General features: G+C 51.2%; 1 protein-coding gene across 1 annotated transcript in view; it reads left to right on the top strand.

The window, feature by feature from the left end:
* The window catches only part of Slc6a17 (solute carrier family 6 member 17), a 47,771-nt gene extending 28,781 nt beyond the window's left edge, over positions 1 to 18,990 (top strand). Inside the window, exons 7-12 of the mRNA XM_046467262.2 lie at positions 8,800 to 9,041; positions 9,261 to 9,453; positions 11,173 to 11,365; positions 12,081 to 12,240; positions 14,361 to 14,523; positions 15,036 to 18,990. Of these exons, the coding sequence (XP_046323218.1) occupies positions 8,800 to 9,041; positions 9,261 to 9,453; positions 11,173 to 11,365; positions 12,081 to 12,240; positions 14,361 to 14,523; positions 15,036 to 15,404 (1,320 nt within the window). The 3' untranslated portion in view covers positions 15,405 to 18,990. The remainder of the gene's footprint in view (positions 1 to 8,799; positions 9,042 to 9,260; positions 9,454 to 11,172; positions 11,366 to 12,080; positions 12,241 to 14,360; positions 14,524 to 15,035) is intronic.
* The last annotated feature ends 388 nt before the right edge of the window (positions 18,991 to 19,378 follow it).

The raw sequence follows: 19,378 nt of genomic DNA, 5'->3' as shown, positions 1-19,378 counted from the left end.
GGGAATTGGAGGGAGTGAGGGGAGATCATCCCGGTGAAGGGCCACCAGGTTTAGAGCCCAGTGGCAATGGGAACGGTGAGGTGGTTGGGCTGAAGATGCACTGTGGGTGCAGAGACTTTGCTGTGGACAGGATGTGAGGTGTTGGAAGAGGAAGGAGTCAAGGATGAGCCACCTACCGGAAGGATGGGGTTGTCGTTCAGGGTGACGGGGAGGACAGTGGGAGGAGCACATGTGGTGGGGAACATCTAGAGAACTATTTTGGACAGGACAGGTTTAAAATGTCAAATAGACAGGGCTGGGGTTGTGGCTCAGCGGTACAGCGCTCGCCTTGCACGTGCGAGACCCTGGGTTCGATCCTCAGCACCACATAAAAATAAATAAGTGAAATGAGGGTATTGTGTCCAACTACAACTAAAATATATATATATATATATATATTTTTTAAAAATAAAATGTCCAATAGATAGCCAGGTGGAGATGCTGGGGTAATAGAACCGAAAGTCTGGGTTGATTTATCATCACCTGGAGAGTGAACCTTGTCGGAGAAGAGGACTGAGCACTGAGTCCTGGAGCCCCAGAGTTCAGAAAAGGATAGCTGGTGACTGGGGAAGAGGAAGAGGAGGAGGAAGAGGAGAAGGAGGGGAGAAAGGATGGAGGAAGAGTGAATGGTCAGCTGGGTCCCAAACTGCTGAGGGGCCAGTCGGTGAGGACTAAGAAATGACTCACCACGTGGCAACAGAGGTGTCACTGGTGACCCTGATGAGAGCCACTGATGGACTGCTGGAGACAACATCTAACCCTAAAGGGCTGAAGGGGAAACAAGAGGTGGGGAATTAGAGACAAGTAGCAGAGATCATGTATTTTTAGTTTTGCTATAAAGAGAAGCAGAGGAAGGAGAAATGGGGTGTTACCTGGAGATGGCCAAGGAGTCAAGGGTGTTATTTCAGAATTTCGAATGATGGGGAAAATAGTCCATCATACACTGCTGGTGGGAATTTAAAATGGTGCAACACTTTTGGAGAACAGTCTGGTGATTCCTCAAAAGGTTAAACAGAGTTAGCATATGATCCAGCAATTCCAGTCCTAGGCCCGTATCCAAGAGAACTGAAAACATATGTTCACACAAAAGCTTGAACGTGACTGTTCATAGCAACGTGAGTCATAATAATCAGAAAAGTAGAAGCAACCCAAATGTCCATTAGCTGATCAATGGATAAACAAAATGTGGTATAATCAAACAATGGAATATTATTCAGCCGTAAAAAAAAGAAGTGCTGGGCTGGGGATGTGGCTCAAGCAGTAGCGCGCTCGCCTGGCATGCGTGCGGCCCGGGTTCGATCCTCAGCACCACATACAAACAAAGATGTTGTGCCTGCCGAAAACTAAAATAAATAAATAAATAAATAAATAAAAAGAAGTGCTGACATTGGCTACAACATAGATGAACCCTGAAAACATTAGCTAAGTGAAAGAAGCCAGACACAAAAGACCAACAGTATATAATTCCAATTGTATGAAATTTCTAGAATTGGCGGATCTAGAGAGACAGAAGGATGATTAGATCTTGCTTCGAACTGGGCTTGAGGCCAGGTGCGGTGGTGCACGTCTAGAATCCCAGCAGCTTGGGAGGCTGAGGCAGGAGGATCACAAGTTCAAAGCCAGCCTCAGCAACTTAGTGAGGTCCTAAGCAACTCAGTGAGATCCTGTCTTAAAATAAAAAATAAAAAGGCTAGGGAGTGGCTCAGTGGCTAACTGCCCCTGGGTTCGATTCCCCCATACCAAAAAGGTCGAGCAACTCTGATATAGTAAAAACATTGAGTAGTGCACTTCAAAAACTCCAAAAAAGAGGGGAACCCAATGCTCTGGGGGAGGAGGACAGCAGCAGGGGTTGGTCTGAGTGGCAGAGCCAGTCTTAGCTAGCAGCACCCACAAGTGCCCACAGCAGTGGGAGGGACGGGCCAGCCCCTGGGGGGCCAGTGCTGCTCTGGGAAGAGCTGTGGGGAGTTCTCACTGCCAGAGTTCTCTTCTGATGGCATCCTCCTCCTTGGTGAAGTAGGAAGCAAGGTGATTAACTGAGAGAAAGAAGGGAGGAGGAGAGGCAGCGGAGGCCTTAGGAGGTGCCAGTGTGAAGTAGCTGTGAGAGCTGGGGAGGAGTGGACAGGGGTAGCACTGAGGGCCCGTTAGCCGACAGGGCTCAGGAGTACACGTGTGAACTCACCCCGCGTGGCCACTGCTGGCCCTTCCGTGATCCAAAAGCAGCTTTCCGCACTTGAGCATCTCTGACACAGGGCTGCTTCCCACAGTCAGTGAGGCACCCAAACGGGTGCATGTTTGACAGTGGGTGGTCTCACCAAGGGCTGGGCCATATATATTTGTACACTCATCTAGACCTCATGACCCTGGATGTAGGTCCTTTTATTGTTGCTATTTCACATAGAGATTAGAGAATTGTAGGGACGAGGCTGGGTGACCAGAGACAGAGGGGGCAGATAGCCAGGAGCCCTGGGCCTCTGTTGGGTCCCAGCTCAGCACATTGAGGGAGAGAAAAGGGTGGGAAAGATAATGCCCCAGGAGCAAGGAGAATTCCATGGAGAATTCCGGTGTGAACAGTAGGAGGGAAAAGGAAGAATACACACACACGCAGTGTGTGTGTGCATGTGTGTGCATTGTAATATACGTGCTTTTATATATTGCTGGTGCTTGCATAAGCACTGTTGGAGGGGTACCTAGGAAGCTGATGTTGTTTCCTCTGAGGAAGGAGAACTGGGCTTCTGGGATCTGAGGTGAGGAAAAGGAGACCTCAGGACAAAGGGTGTATGTAAGTCCCAAAGGCCTAAGAATAGAGGTTAATAACCCTAACCCACTATTAGAGCAAGGGCCTCTCTGCAGGAAGATGAAGGTGGCCCAGTCTGGTGATCAGAGGGCGGGTTCTGGAGCCAGATGCTCTAGTCCAGATCCCAACTCATCACCCAGCAGCTGGTCCAGTTCCTTGATTCTCAGGACCCTCATCCACAGCTGTGAGAGGGGCTGAACAATGGCAGCACTTCCTGGAGCTATCAGGAGAGCTGGTGGGACCCCTCCTGGCCATGGGAAAGCGCATGGTAAGCATTAGCTATTATTATCCTCATCCACTGTGAGGGTGACACTGTTCTTGAGCAGTGGGGATCCAGCACTCCAGTGCCATCTGGTGTCTCGTGGCCCTGTCTGGCTCCACACGAGCAGGTGCCGCAGCGGTGCTGGGAAGCCAGGGTGTCACACACCAGCTCAGGCTAGGGCTCAGCAGCTGCTTGTGGATTCAAAAAGCAGCTTCATGCGGATGAGTCAAATGCCGTGAAACACCTTGTTCCCTTGCGCAAGGAAGTGACTCAGCCACTGTACCGAAGAAACAGCAGGAAGCCGTTCAGAGAGGGCACCCGAGAAGGGTGTGATGTGAATTTCTTATATCTGGAGGGGAAAGCCCATTTTCCATCTCTCCTCTTGCCTTCACATCCTGATGTCCAAAGGGGCCACGGGGCATCCTGAGTTGGGCCATGGAGTATCCTGAGTTGGGCCATGAGTTCACTCTCTGTTGACACTTGCTGAAATCATGCACCATCGCCCCAGGGATCCTGGCAAAAGCCCCCTTTACATTCAGGGAACAACGGCCATTCCATACTGAAGGCCCTGACTCATTTTACCTCTGGATTAGCATTGGGTGTTTTTGTTCCTCTCCTTCACCTGCAGGCTGGAAATGGGGGCACCAAGGGACACTCCTACAGAGCACTTCCCACCTTGAAGGTCAAGCTTTGGTACTCACAGGTGGTTTCCTAGGCCCTGATCAATGTCAGATTTGAATCTTTCAATTTCCTTCAAAATTTTCTAGGGGTGGACATGGGTGAAATGTAGAGGAGATAAGATTGTCCAGGTGTTGATAATGATTAAAGGGGGGTAAGGTTAGAGCAGGGGTTCATTATATATTCATCCCTACTTTTGTTGATTTTATGATAGTCCACAATTTTTAAGAATAGGAAAATAATGATAAATCAACACTAATTTAACAAAGAAAAAAAATTCTTGTTTTCATCCCAAATCATTGCCTATACAGCAATCCTGCCCTATTCCTCTGAGAAATCCCCCAAGCCCCTGGGCCAGCTCTGAGAGCACAGTTTGGGACTGCAGTGTCTGCTCTGGAGCAGCTGCCTTCATTTATGAAATCTGACCCTGAGCAGTGACTGGGGCCAGGAATGTATCCACATTCTTGTTTCAGGCTTAGGGAGTGGTGAGACTCCTAATGGTGGCATGTGTTTGGGACTCACTGATGGTCTGGACCTTTTTGTGTAAACTATAATAATGTTTGACATAGATCAAAAAGGAATAATTACCAAAGAGGAAGAGAGGGAAGGAGAAGAGGAAGGCCGTATTAAAGTAGTTGTGTTTTACAAAGTAGAAAAGTTTAAAATCCTAAGACTCTTCTTGTTCTAGAAGAACACATCTTAGCCCTAAAGGGCTGGTGCCATGTCATAGTTGCTAATCTGGTACTTCCCGTGCAGTTCAAAACCTCGATGGATCACGTCAGCTTTTGTGCGTGTGTCTGACTGTCTCTTGCTCCCGACTCTTTCTCTTCCATGTGCTAGGCACAAACAGGGTCTGGGCTCCAGCCCTCAGTGTAAACTGCGAGTAGACAGACAGTTGTGTGAGATGGGTACTGACTCTGAGTGCCCAAGGCACATGACTAGCTCTGCCAGAGTCAGGAAAAGCTTCAAAGAGAAGTGATATGTATACTGGGTTTTGAGAAATAAATAGGAGTTCACCAGAGAGGGAGTAGGAGGAAGGGAACTCCAAGCCCAGAAATATGAAAGACCAGGGTGCTTTTGATGAGGAGTAAGTTCATTGCATTTAATGTTCAAAACACAAAAGAGTGAGGAAAAAATTTCCAGAAGATGATGGGGAGTCCTGGGGCATCCATGAGTTGTTTGTCTCAACCTCCCCTCTTATAAAATCTTGGACTTCTTCCTGGTTGGAACTCACCAAATCGCCTATAGCTCTCCCACTAGGCTCTGATTTCTAGCCTGAGAGAAGTGGGCAGGCTCCAGAAGATTGAGAGGACTGTCGTAATGGACACCCATGAGCACCTGTGAAGGCCAGCATGCCTTCGAAGGTGCGCGTGGTCCCTCCCTGCTCTGTTGATGGAGCCCTTAGGAGGATTGTTTTTAAAAAACACAAAATACCTGGGGCTGGGGTTGTGGCTCAGTGGTAGAGCGCTCGCCTAGCACATGTGAGGCACTGGGTTCGATCCTCAGCACCACATAAAAATAAATAAAATAAAGATATTATGTCCATCTACAATTAAAAAAAGTTAAAAAAACAAAACGAAAAACCCCTCACCCAGTTGGGTGTGGTGGTGTATGCCTATGATTCCAGTGACTTGGGAGGCTGAGGTAGGAGGATTTAAAGTTCAAAGCCGCCTCAGCGACTTAGCAAGACCCTGTCTCAAAATAAAAAATAAAAAGGGCTGGGCTTGTAGCTCAGTGGTAAAATGTTCTCTAGTACAAAAAATAAAAAAATAAAAAACTCATGCAAAAAAAAGATAAATAAAATAAAATAAAGAGGAGTTACAGAAGTCCTTTCTCAAGAGGACTATGATTATATTCTTCTTTTCTGTAATTTGTATTAGGCACAGTATAGGCCCCTATTTCCTTACTCACAATACCAAAATCCAAATTGCATTGAAAAAAAAATTGCTCTCTTTGGGTTTGTTGCCCTAGAATTTATTTGGAAGCAGACTACCTGCACAGATGTGAGGTTATTTATAGTCCTTATTGATTCACTTGGTGTGAAGATTCATATTCGGCTGCCAAAGTCCTAATGTGTTTTATTACAGGGTGCTGCCCTGGGCCCACTGGAGGTGTGATGTAATTTTGTGGCATATGCACCATATTACCTTCCTAAAATAAAATTAGAAATGAAAGCCTAAAGTCCAAAACCAGTCTGCCTCCAGGGCTTGGGTTCCCTCTATAAAGAAGATAATATTTTATGTTATCTTAAAAAGCAGAGCCCCTGTCTGGAGGTGTAGCTCCAAGGTAGGACTCTTGCCTAGCATGTGTGAGGCCCTGGGTTTCGTTCCCAGTAGCGAAAATAACAAAACAAAACAAAACAAAACAAATCAGATCTCCACCTGTGCAACCATGGAGAGCCGAATGGTGTGGATAGCCCTGTCCCATTTCTCTGGCCATCGGTCTCCCTTGCTCCATCATGACCACTGAAACCGCTCCACCCATCTGAACCCTCTCTCCTCCTCTCCTCCACTCATCACAGCAGATGAGCTCACCTCCTGCTTTACAAGGTAAACACAGGTCACCAAGTCAGAAGCTCTCTCTACCTACACAGGCAGAAACCGAATGTACGAACTTGCCTGCTGATACCCATCCTGTCCCCCTTCCCTTTCCAACTAATGGATAGCCAGGAACTCAGAGAGGCTCTTATGGAAGGCAGCTCCACCCCGCCCATATCCCTGCCTTCCATCAGCTTTTAAATATAGCATGGTGAAGCTTTTCCATCCCACAAAGACCATGTAACCTGCAAACGAGCAATCCTCACTGACTCCATGGCCGCCTCCTGATAATGCCCTTCTCCCTTCCATCCCAAGGTTACCTGCCCAGGGACTTGCCACTTCCTCTGCTCTGCTTCCCTCCTCTCCTCCCTCCACCTGACGTCCAGACCCTCAGTCCCTGAACAGCCCTCCTGGGACCTCTGTGCTGCTACTCTCTCCCTTGGCATCTGCCACTGGGCAGCACTGGCCTTTCCTGCTCACCTCTCTCCCCAGAATTTCCTCCTGCCTGCCTCTCTAGCTCCCTTGGAGAAGGTCCTTCCTCTTCCCTGCATTAAATTTTATAAATTGACTGACCTGGCTCTGGCCTCTTCTCACTGTCCATCCACTGCCTGCTCCACACAACTACACCTCCAGCTGTGCTCTCTCCTCGGAAGCCCAGACTCATTTGCCCAGCTGCCTGCTTGGCAGCTCCTCCAGGAGACCTTTTTTTACCCACCTTCGGTACTGGGGATTGAACCCAGGGGCATTTTACCACTGAGCCACATGCCCAGCCCTTTTTATTTTGAGACAGGGTCTCATTAAGTTGCTTAGGACCTTGCTAAGATGCTGAGGCCGGTGGCTTCAAACTTGCAATCCTCCTGCCTCCCAAGCGGCTGGGATTACAGGTGTGTGCCTCTGTACCTGGCTTTTCTGCAGAATGTCTTATGAACACATTAAGCTCAACCTATGCAGAGCTAATGTCTTGTCTGCCTTGCGCAACCCCTCCAACCTGCTCCTCTTCCCTGTTCCCATTTCCACAGAAATGTAGCTGTCACCTTTCCTCTTCCTCTCCAATCCATCCCTAAGGTCTTTTTGGTTTCTTCTGCTTGAATTCCTCCATCAGCAGCACCTGCCCCTGAGCAAAGCCACCCACCTCCTGCCTCCTGGACCCCAGATGGTGCTTCCTCACGTCTCCTGTGCTGCATCTGTTCTACTCTTTTGGAAATGCACATCTGATTGTGTCCTTTCTTCTTCAACCCTTTTGTGATTTCCTGGATCAAGAGCTTTCTTAGGATAAAGTCAGGAAATTCCTCCAGGCCCTTGACTCCTCTGGCTCTCCCAGCCTCACCTGTACCCTCTCCTTATCGTCCCCTGCCGGCCACCTCCATTTCCCTTTGCACACCTCCCTCTGTGCCACCCCAGGACCTGCTTTCCCAGCCCCCACAGCCCCTGTCAGATGTCAGCTCCCTGGTCTCCTGGCTCATGCTGACTCCCTGCTACAGGCTCTCTGAGCATTAGGTGTCTGGCCTTCAAAGCCCTTGTCACATTTGCAGTTTGGCATCTGTTGGTGGGATCAATTGACCAAGGTCCATCTCTCCAACTGGAACATAAACTCCCGGAATCCTGGGACCCTGCCCACTTTCTCTCCCGTGGGTCCCTGCCTTGAGAAACAGACACTTAAAGAAAAATGGATGTAAAAAGGCTTTGGAAATTGCCCACACCATCCAAATGCCAGTGTGGTTCAGGCCCTCCTCAGGTCTAAGGGCAGAAAGAGCCTTAGGTAAGGGCTGTCTCTGTCCAGGAAGTGTCTGGTCCTATGTGTCAAGTGGTGCACTGGGGTGGGGGGCTTCTGTGACCTGGAGAGTGTAGATGTGTGTGGATGAGCCTTGGACCTCTTTTTCTGAGAAAGGGGAGATTGGGAAGGCAGGAGGAGGCAGAGGAAATGTCAAGGAGACATCGGTGTTTCCAGTTCTCTTGTACTCTTGTGAAGGCTATTCACTGCACACGATAGTCTAAATGAATGGCGCTCCCTAGAGTTGTGCACCACACAACCATATGTGATGGCCTTGGCCGTGTTCCTTAGTCTGACAGCTCCATGGCAGGAAATATAGCAGTTAAAATTAACTGAGAATTTACTACGTAAGCATTCAACATTTATTTAATCTTGCTTAGTCCTCACAATAATCCTCTGAAGCCGATGCTTTTGTTCTGTATGCTTTGCACTTGGGGATACTGCTTAGAGGGGTTAGATGAATTGCCCAAGTTCAACAGCTTCTCTTTTTGTTTGGTACCGGGGTTTGAACCCATGCCCAGCCCTTTTTAATATTCTTTAGAGACAGGGTTTCACTGAGTTGTTTAGGGCCTCCCTAAGTTGCTGAGGCTGGCTTTGAACTCACTATCCTCTCGCCTAAGCCTGAGCTGCTGGGATTACAGGTATGAACGAAAGGGGGTGTGGAGGGAAGCCCCTGCACATGAGTAAGCCTGTGTCTCTTTCCTCCCCCACCCCACAGCTGGACAAGATGCTGGATCCCCAGGTGTGGCGGGAGGCAGCCACACAGGTCTTCTTTGCCCTGGGGCTGGGCTTCGGTGGGGTCATCGCCTTCTCCAGTTACAACAAGCAGGACAACAACTGCCACTTTGATGCCGCTCTGGTGTCCTTCATCAACTTCTTCACCTCAGTGTTGGCCACCCTCGTGGTGTTTGCTGTGCTGGGCTTCAAGGCCAACATCATGAATGAGAAGTGTGTGGTCGAGTAGGTGGCTTCTCTCCCGTGGTCCTTCCTTCCCAGCCAGGAGTGGGCAGGCGGCCATGCAGGCAGATAGTTCCCTCCACTTCACTGAGCAATAAGACGCATGCATGCAGCATCATCTGTCCCCAGCCCGGGCCCACAGGGACCTGTCTGGGTGTCTGGGAGGTTCCCCAGGACCCCACTCCTGTCTTCCTACCTGGCATTCTCCCCTTTGTGCTGCAGGAATGCTGAGAAAATCTTAGGGTACCTCAACTCCAACGTCCTGAGCCGGGACCTCATCCCACCTCACGTCAACTTCTCCCACCTGACCACCAAGGACTATGCGGAGATGTACAACGTCATCATGACCGTGAAGGAGGACCGGTTCTCAGCCCTGGGCCTAGATCCCTGCCTCCTGGAAGATGAGTTGGACAAGGTGTGGGGATAGGTTGCCCTTCCCAGGACAGGCAGGAACCCAGGGATGGGCCACGGGTGGCTGGAGCTTGGGCACAGGCCTTGGCGAGCCCAAGGGAGTCAGTAGTCTACATGGCAGGTAAGGACCTACTGTGTGTCCACAAGAAGAGAGAGGGAGGAAGGTGTCAGCCAGTGGTGCCCTGAACTAGGTGTAAGTCTAAATGAGCAACCGAGGGAACCACAGGAACCAGTCAGTGTCGGGTGACTTCCTGTATAACTGATGGGCTTCTGTGAGCTGGGTACTGTGTATGAAATGCATAAATGTACTCTTGTGTGAAATAGACATGTTAGTGTCTTCCTTTGCTCTCCATCTCCTGTGAACCTCGTGGTAGCTCGATGAGTTGGGTTTTAATATTGTCCCCTACTTTACCAATGAATAGTCTGCAAGTTGGGGGACTTGATCAAGGTCTCAAATGAGTAAGTGGGCCAGCCAGATTCAAATCCAGGTGGTCAGATCCAGAGCATGGGTTCTGGCTCACCCCTTGGAGCTTCCACCCCCTTGCCCAGCTGTGCCCACTCCAGCTGCCATGGCCATGATGACCTTTAGGTGGAAAGATGTTGTCCCCTCATTAGCTCAGGCCCAAGTTTGGGCACCTTGTTTCTATTTCTGTTTGCACAGCTGGGCACTTTTCAAAACGACTTTTTGTTAGAAGGGGTCATCAGACAGAGACATACCCATAGGGTCCAGGAAACCTGGCTGGAGCTGAGGCTTACATGGGACAGGGCCAGCTCCCATAGGCTGTGCCGACTGGGCCCTTCTTCCATGGGACCAGAAGTTTCCTCTAAATCCTACCTGAGCTCCATGTCAAAAGTCAGCTCCCCTGAAGCAAGGGAGCTGCGTTCACATCCCTGACCCCTTCCCAGGGGATCAAGAGCAAATGAGGACAATCTGGGGACCCCTGGCTGTTTTTTCTCCCAGGTGACAAGTAGAAGACAGGACATGCCCTTCCATGCTCCATGAAAGCCTGCCCCATTCTTTTGGGTTGTGAATAAAACTAGGGTTATAGCAGTTCTTCAATGCCCTACAACCTCAATAGTATCCAACTGTCACTTGCTCAGGTGGGGCACACATTCCTTCACAATCACTGGGCACCACAGGACAACATGGCTGAGATGTCAGCAGCAGTTCCGTAGCTTGTCTTCCTATTAGAGCCACCTGGGGGGCTTTGTAAAGCCCCAAAACAGCATCATCCCAGACCAATTAAATCATTGTCCCTGGGAGGCGACTTGGGCATCAGTGATTTTAAAGACTCCAGTTTGCTTCCAGTGGCCACACCTGAGGCCATGGTATTAAGGTCTGGAGTTCAGAAGCTCAGAGCTGGGGGCAGCAGGGGTGGCTGGGGCAATCAGGGAAGATGTCTTAGGAGGGCAGGGTCTTGTGCTGGGTGTATTCCCAGACATGAGCAAATTCATCTGAATGACTCTGATCCTTATAGGAGATAGATTCCATCTCCCCACCCTGGAAGTCCAGAATTGGGGCTTTCATACCCACCACAAGGAGACTCTGATGCCTACTAAGTTTAAGACCATTGACCCACACCAGCAGGATTCAGGTGGAGGTGGGGAGTCCCCGTGCAGGAGGGAACAGTGATTCCTAAAGCTCCCGGGGCAGTGGTAAGGCAGCAGGGGGTTCCTGGGTGGGGTGGCCCTCACAGGCCCTTTCTCTCCTCCCTACCCTCAGTCCGTGCAGGGCACAGGCCTGGCCTTCATTGCCTTCACGGAGGCCATGACGCACTTCCCTGCCTCCCCATTCTGGTCCGTCATGTTCTTCCTGATGCTTATCAACCTGGGCCTGGGCAGCATGATTGGGACCATGGCGGGCATCACCACGCCCATCATTGACACATTCAAGGTGCCTAAGGAGATGTTTACAGGTAACTCTTCCCTGCAGCCCTACCTGGTCCCACAGCTGCCCACACAGATACAATAATCGGGTTCTTGCTCTCACTTCAGAAAATCTGGGTTCTGACTGGGTCATTCAGGACCTCAGGCCCAGAAGACCCTGTACCCCTCCCTCATCGGGATAAAGCAAGAACCTGGCTATGGCACTTGGCCACCTGCACTTATGAGCCAGGGGGACAAAGTTATTTGGAAATTTGGGCCAACCCTGGGCTACGATCCTTGCTGAGGTTTGCTTGCCCCACCTCCCGAGGGCCTGCTGACTTGTCTTAGGCAGGGATGCCCCCTCTCTGCATCCTGTTCCACCCTCTGCCCCTGCCGAGTTGAGCTGCATCCCCAGCGAGGAGCATCTTGCTGTTCTCAAATGGGGAAACTGAGGTGGAGAAAAGGAGCCTGGGAACACTCAGAAGAACCATTTAAGTTTAATACAGCAATTAAGTGGAGCAGGTGCTATGGGGTAGGGGCTGTGCTGGAGCAGGACCGTGGGAGAAGAGAGGAGATCCATGCCTTCCTCAAGATGCTCCCTCCTGGTAGATGGGGAGCTCAGCACCTCAGCATGGGGTCCCTCCTGCATGGCTGTACCTCCTGGGGGAACAGTGTGATGGGAGGGACCTGGGTGCCCCCACAGACCCCCAGGGCCCTGCCCACCCTGCACCTTTGCCCCCACACCGGCCTCCCGGCTCTCTGTAGTGGGCTGCTGTGTCTTTGCATTCTTCGTGGGGCTGTTGTTCGTCCAGCGCTCCGGAAACTACTTTGTCACCATGTTTGATGACTACTCGGCCACCCTGCCACTCACCGTCATCGTCATCCTTGAGAACATCGCTGTGGCTTGGATCTATGGAACCAAGAAGTAAGGGGGACGAGCAGGGAAGAGGTGGGGTGTGGAGGAGGGTCCTATCCCATCATGATTTCCTGGCGCGTCCTGTGTTCCCAGTGTTGCTTGCAGATTGGGGCAGGAGATTATAGAATCGAAATGTCAGAGTTAAAACCCTGCCTTTTAAGCTAGGCGCTGTGGTACATGACTGTAATCCATGGATCCTTGATCCTGAGGCAGGAGGATGGCAAGTTCAAAGCCAGCCTCTGCAACAGTGAGGCGCTAAGCAACTCAGTGAGGCCCTGTCTCTAAATAGAATACAGAATAGGGCTGGGGATGAGGCTCAGTGTTGAGTACCCCTAAGTTCAATCCCCAGTACCAAAAAACCCCCAAACAACAACAACAACAAAAGTTCTGCCTTTTAGCACGGGAAACTGAGGCCTAGAGAGAGTCATGGCTACCCAGGCCTCTTGGCTAGTAAGAGCTAAAGTCAGGCTGAGGTCCTGTGTTTAGGTTCTGAGACCAGCCTAAAGTTTTGTAAATTACCACAGTCCCTTTCCTGAACACCTGTCCTTTATCAGAATTCTGCTAAGCTTGTTAAGCACTTGGTGGAGGCACCAGGGTCCCCAGTGCTCAAAGAACTGGTAGATTTCAGCAGCCTGATTCTCAAATTGTGATTTGGGCTCCAAATTTGGGTTCAGGCAAGGTAAGAGGATTCAGAAATAAGAAAGGATGGAGTGTCATGGCCTACTGCTAAGGTAGACTTCCACTCACTTTCAGCTCCTGACCTCATTCCTCCTTTAAGGAAAAAATCAGTGTCCCCAAGAAGCTCCAGGACTAGGCCCTTCCTACTCTCTCAGCTCCAGAAGTGGCCTCACTGTCCTTCTGGGCAAGGCCCAGGACCTCTTCTAACCACTCAGTCTGGCCCTCCCTGATGCGTAGACCTGGATTGGGAATGGGGGCTCTCTCACAGGGATGGTCTGCTTCTTAAGAGAGTGCAGGAGGGACAGGAAGGGGTAAGAGAGGGGCACTCCCAGGCAGGCACAGTGGTGCACACCTGTAATCCCAGCTACTCAGGAGCCCAGGGCAGGAGGATCACAAGTTCAAGGCCAGCCTGGCAACTCAACAAGACCCTGTCTGAAAGTAAAATAATCAATCAATTAATAAGGCTAGGGATATAGCTTAGTGATAGAGCACTTGTCTAGCATGCATGAAGCTCTGAGTTCAATCACCAGTATTAAAAAACGAGAGTGGGGCAGGGGGTGGGTGGTGTGTAGTGGGCTGTAGTGGGCTGCTGCATCCACCACCAAACTCTTCTCCATAACCTGGGTTGGAAGACACTGCTAGAGGGGCTCTGATTACACATGCCATGGGCTCCTTTGGCATTCTGATGATGCCCCCGTACCCCTCTTAGAAATATTGTTTTTTAAATGCATAGGATAAAATATATAGGATTAGATAGGAAACTAATTATATTGAAAAATAACAAAATACTGTCTAAATCTGTAAAACATAAATGTATATGTACTTTATATGTATCACATTAAGCTACAAGATCTAGTTGTGGAAATAGTAATTTCAAAGTAGTGATGAATATAAATGAGGTCTCTAGGTATCTAACAACTGTAATGTAAAATTAAAATACCTTGTGATTTCATCTATCTGGTGACAAAGTCACAGATACAGTTGACTCCTGTGGTTATGTGCATTTATAATAGGAGCAGTTGCCAGGTTTCAGTGAGGTGGAATTGAGGTAAAGATGATTTTTGTGTGCGTTTAAATATGCAGCCTGCCTGCCTCCTACAGTTCCAGCACAGAACCTACAGCTAGAAATCCCCAGTCAGGATGCTAAGGAAGTACACTTTCATATTTTCTCCAGCAGGGGGAGACTTGAGCCAGGTCAGTTTGGGGGCCCAGGGCTCTATGAACTGGAGCCCTCTAAGGGTCTGTTCCACTGGCCAGGGCATGTCTCTTGCCTCTGGGTGGAGCAGCTTGTAAGGTAGTCAGAGCAGGCCAGTCAGGCCTCACACCTGTGAGCATTGAAGATGAAGCCTAGAAAAGTCCAGGAGAAGGTTTCCTGGAGGAGGTGGCCATGTGGGAAGGGGAGGCTCAGAGGTGCAGGTGCCAACTGCCGGCTTCTCTGCTGTGCCTGACAGGTTCATGCAGGAGCTGACAGAGATGCTGGGCTTCCGACCCTACCGCTTCTATTTCTACATGTGGAAGTTTGTGTCTCCACTGTGCATGGCTGTGCTCACAACGGCCAGTATCATCCAGCTGGGGGTGACGCCCCCGGGCTACAGCGCCTGGATCAAGGAGGAGGTGAGGGGTGTTCCCCAGGGAAACTCAGGGACATTTGCATCTTCTTAGTGGTAGAGCACTTGTCTAGCATGCATGAAGCCCTGAGTTCAATCACAAGTACTAAAAAACGAGAGCGGGGTGGGGGTGGGGTGGGGAGGGAGATGCAACAGGTCTTCTGAATAAACCTTTATATGGCAGCTATTCTGTGCCAGGCCCTGCTGGGTGCTTTGCACAGCTATTCTGGAATCTTTACAACAGCCCAAAGAGAAAGGTGGCATTGTCTCTATAGCACAAATGAGGAAACTGAGTCTTTAACCCATATTCTCTCTCAGTGTCTATGGAGGAGTAGACACATTTTACATTCTACATTTTACAGATGTAGGAACAGATGTTTAACTAAGGTGACCAGCTAAAAACCCAAGTAGCACCCTGGTGAGAGGAGTGGGAGGCCTTAGGCATGGGCAGGAAGAGGCTGGCCTAGAGGCCTAGGGGGGTAAACTGCCGGCAGCAGCCCTCACTGCCACTGCCTTCAGGCTGCAGAACGCTACCTGTATTTCCCTAACTGGGCCATGGCACTTCTGATCACCCTCATCGTTGTGGCAACCCTGCCCATCCCTGTGGTGTTCGTCCTGCGGCACTTCCACCTGCTCTCCGATGGCTCCAACACCCTCTCTGTGTCCTACAAGAAGGGCCGCATGATGAAGGATGTCTCCAACCTGGAGGAGAACGATGAGACCCGCTTCATCCTCAGCAAGGTGCCCAGCGAGGCACCCTCCCCCATGCCCACCCACCGCTCCTACCTGGGGCCTGGCAGCACGTCACCCCTGGAGAGCAGCAGCAACCCCAATGGACGCTATGGAAGCGGCTACCTCCTGGCCAGCACCCCTGAATCAGAGCTGTGACCACTGCCCCAACCCTGCCCACCTCTCCCACCACGCCCAACCTGCCCACTGGTCTGGGTCTGGCCTCTTCCTTCACAGTGGCCACCAGACCCAGGCCAGGCCCTCTGCCCAAGGAGAGAGGGTCACACCCTGCCTCATTCCCATCCCAATCCTGGCAGACTCTGCTCCCTAGCCCTGATCAGGGAGCTGGGAGCAGCACTGTCCCCCAATCCAGGCCCCCAATCCATCTAACCCTTAGAACCTTTCACCAAATTGCAGCCATGTAACCAGAACAATCAAGATGTCCTGATTCCCAGTTCAGAGAAGACTCCAAATGGCTACTTTGGAGGTCATTCCATCCTCCTCTCTCCTTGCAACCTGCCACCTGACGTTCTGGGGTGTGGGAGAGGGTCCCCTTATACTATCAGGTGGTGGTGGGGAGAGGCCTCAGGGCCTGGGGGCAGAGTCTGCCATAAGAATAGGACTCACCCTCCTGCCCAACCCAGACTGTCTGCTGCTGGGCCAAGAGGCTGCCTCATTAAAGGCTGGGTTGGAGGACAGGTGTGCCAGGAGTGTGCAGAAGCTCCCAAGGCCTGTTTTGTAAGGAAGGTGGTACCCCTAGCTTGAGCAAGAACGTTGGCACCAAAGGGGACTTGTTGGCCCCTGGCTCTAGTTAGAAACTTTGGATGTCCTTGCCCCTGCCTAGGGCAGGTGGGCTATGCTCCTGCATTCTGCCTGGGTGGGCAATGACAAGGTTCAGAACCTCCCCACCTCCATTAGGGCTTAGCCATCTCCCAGCCCCTTCCATCCAACTCAAAACCCAGGGTGGTGGCCTCTGCCTTCTTTCTCCAAAGAGAAGGGGACAGTGCAAGGTAAGGTTTCCAGAGCACAGCTTGATGGTTCTCAGCACAATTTGATGGTTTGGAGCACAATTGTGAAGCACACACCCTCTCCCCTCACCTGGGGCCCAATTTTCTCTCTAGTGGCAGCTTCTCCCCTGGAATGGGCATCCCTGTAGTTCAGGAGCTCACTCCCAGGAAGTCTTGTTCCTGGAGAAAGACAGATAATTTCACTGCCCTTTTTGGGCCACCACTCACTCTCCTTGTTGCACAAGCACAGCCACCAGTGTTGCACATTGTATGCAGACACCTTGGAAATCTTGACCAAGCTTCCCTGGCCTGTGGTGGGCAGCGCTCTTGGCAATGCCGTGGACATTGGAGGCTGCCAAGGGCAAAGTGGAACCTCTGTCATGCGGCCTAGTGCCTGCAAGAGGCTACAGCTGATGGCAGCAACCCTACCCTTACCTTCAAGCCTCCCCTGCAAGATGGGCTGCCTGTGAGGATCAGAACCAGATCCAGAATAAATGTCTGCAGAGAGATGGATGGATAGGTGTACAGAGGGATGGACAGATGGATGGATGAGTGGATGAATGGATGGATCAGTAGATGGATAGAAGTCAGTCAGGCTTCATGTCAGCACTCTGGGGGGCAGAGACGGAGCAGGCCACAGTCCTAGGCTTGGGCATCTTCATAGAGGGTGCCAAGTCCCTCTTGTGACCCTGAATACTCTCAGCACTGGGAGGGACAGACTAAGCCCAGGTCCCTTCCTTTACCCCTGAGTCCTCTGCTGCCACGCTCTCCCAGCCTGCCATTTCCCTTACTCAACCCTCCCCCACATCTTCTGTCATTTCTAGCCCTCTCAGCCCCACCTGTCCTTCCTGAGTGTTTGAGAGGAAAGGGAGACCCATATTTCCCCAAAGAGAGGCCCTCTCACCTGACAACACCTCCTACCTGGCTCCATGCCTGATCCCAAGCGGAATTAGCAACAGGAAAAGCAAGGCCCCAGGAGAGACTCTGCGCTGTCTATACTGTTCTATATGCTATTTCTATTGTACATTCAATCTGTACATGTGGGTGTAAATGCTGTGAAATGACAAACCCAATATTATACTGTGGCTGGTGGACTATTTTCATCCTCAGTGCTGTACAGATCTATTTTCATTATATATTTGATATATTTTTAATTTTGTAGCATGGCTGGGCCAGGCCCCAGCCTGCGTGCCTGCAGGAGGAGGCTGCGCTGGGGCTGTCTGCTTGCTCATTGTGGGCTCAGTAGTGTTCATCGTAGATTTGTGCTGTGGGCTGGGCCCTGGCCTGGCAGTGTCTTTGCTGTGTTAGATGTCAGATGTAGGGCCCAGAGCTTGGTTGTGTGTGTGTGTGTTATGTGTGTGTGTGTGTGTGTGTGGTATATGTGCACATGCGTGGGTGTGGGTGTTTGTAGGATGCTGATTTGTGACCCTTAGTGTTCACCATGCTCCTGAAGACCATGCTGCCCCCCTCTTCTTCCTCCTCTAAGCTCTGAGCGAGGCCTCAGGACAAGTGCCCCAGGAAGCTTCGGCTTGGGCTTTGATGGTTGCCTTCACATCTCTGGTGGGAGGGAGGGCCTTGGCAGGGGGAAAAAAAGTCCCCGAATTTATTTTCCTGTAAACCTCTTGCTGTTCTCACAGGAGTCTCAGCTCCTTGGCAGGGAAGGTCCTGGGTTTCTTGGGTTGGTGAGACCACCAGAGGGTCTCACTGCACCTCTGCCCTGCATTTGTCTCTGAGAGGATCCTGACTGCCCAAAAAGGGACAACGCCTGGCTGTGCTTCTGACGCCTCTGCTCACTCGGCAGGGGAGTCAGGGCAGGTGGAGTCACCAGAGGAGCTGGATCCAGCTTCCCTGGAGGAGCAAAAGGTGGCCAGAGAGGGGCAGACCCCCAAGTCCCTGCCCAGGATCCCCACCTGCTGGCTTTGGTGCTGTCCATGCAGTGCCCACCAGGAGGCAGAGGGGCTCCAGGCTGTGAGTGGCTGAGCTGGGTAATCAGGGCCATGCTTGTGAGAGGACTGTGCCCAGCCCCAGTCACCTGCTTCTTGCTCAGGGAGCCTTCGCCCTCTCCACTGAGGTGATGTGAGCCCAAGGCCCCAATTGAGGTGGACAGGTGGGGCACACAAGGTAATGCAGGTGAGGTAGGCGTCTGCCTTCCAGCAATAACTCTGCAGGGACTGCTGCTTTCTTAGTGCCAGGAGAAGCCCACCCAAGTCAGCCTGTGTCAGCTAAGAGGCTGGGCCTGGGCCTGGGCCTGGGCCTGGGCCCCACGCAGGCCTGCAGTATTGTCAGGCAGGTGGATGCCCTTTTGCCCTTCCTCATGGTTGCACGCCCCCCCCCCCCACCACCAGAGCACTCCCCACTGTGAAAAAGAGAAGTGAGATTTAACTGTTCATAAAGCACCTGACTTCCCCGAGTACCTCCAGGTCCTTCCACTAGCCCTGAAACATGGGGGGGCTGCTGACCCTTCATTGGGGCCCAGTGACCTAGGCTAGGGGAAAAAGGTCCAGGCTCCCTTCTCATGGAAAGCCCTGCTTTGTACAGACCCAAGCACATACACCAGGCAGTCACTTTGGGTCCTGGTGCAAGTTCGGATCAGTTCAAGTCCATGTGTCCCATGGCTGGTCAGAGCCCTGGGCCAGGACCACTCAGCCAGGGTGGGGAATGAGGCATTGTCACCCCAGGGCCCCTCTTTCCTCTTCTCCCCAACCCTGGTGTACAATAAAGTGTCTGTTCTTACCAAAGCCCTCTTGCTTTTCTTACCTGCTCTTGGGATCAGGGAAAGGGAATGGGAGAAGCCAAGGATCCTGAGGGAAGTTTTGGGGTGAAAGCTTAGAGTGCAATATGTGGACAGGATTCCTGAGGGTGCCTGCTGGCTGGTGAAGGAGCTTGGGAAGCCACATGGATTTATTTTCTTAGGAATTGCTCTAAGGTATTATCAGTGCACACACCTGTGGCTACTGCAGACACCTAACCTCCTGTGAGCTTTGCAGCAGTTCTTTGAGGGAGATGCTTTTGTTCTAGATATTTCCAGGTGAGGAAAATGAGACTCCATCTGATGTGAGGATGCTGTTTGGTGGCCTTTTCCAGGGCCTTGCACAGGACATTTCTGTCCTGACTGCCAGGGAAAGC

Source organism: Marmota monax, unplaced genomic scaffold, assembly GCF_021218885.2.
Source record: "Marmota monax isolate L192 unplaced genomic scaffold, Marmota_monax_Labrador192_F-V1.1 WCK01_AAM20220418_F8-fsc00181, whole genome shotgun sequence".
In the NCBI taxonomy this organism is placed as follows: domain Eukaryota; kingdom Metazoa; phylum Chordata; class Mammalia; order Rodentia; family Sciuridae; genus Marmota; species Marmota monax.
Note: the sequence above shows the minus strand (reverse complement) of the source record. Positions and strands in the feature narration are given on the sequence as shown.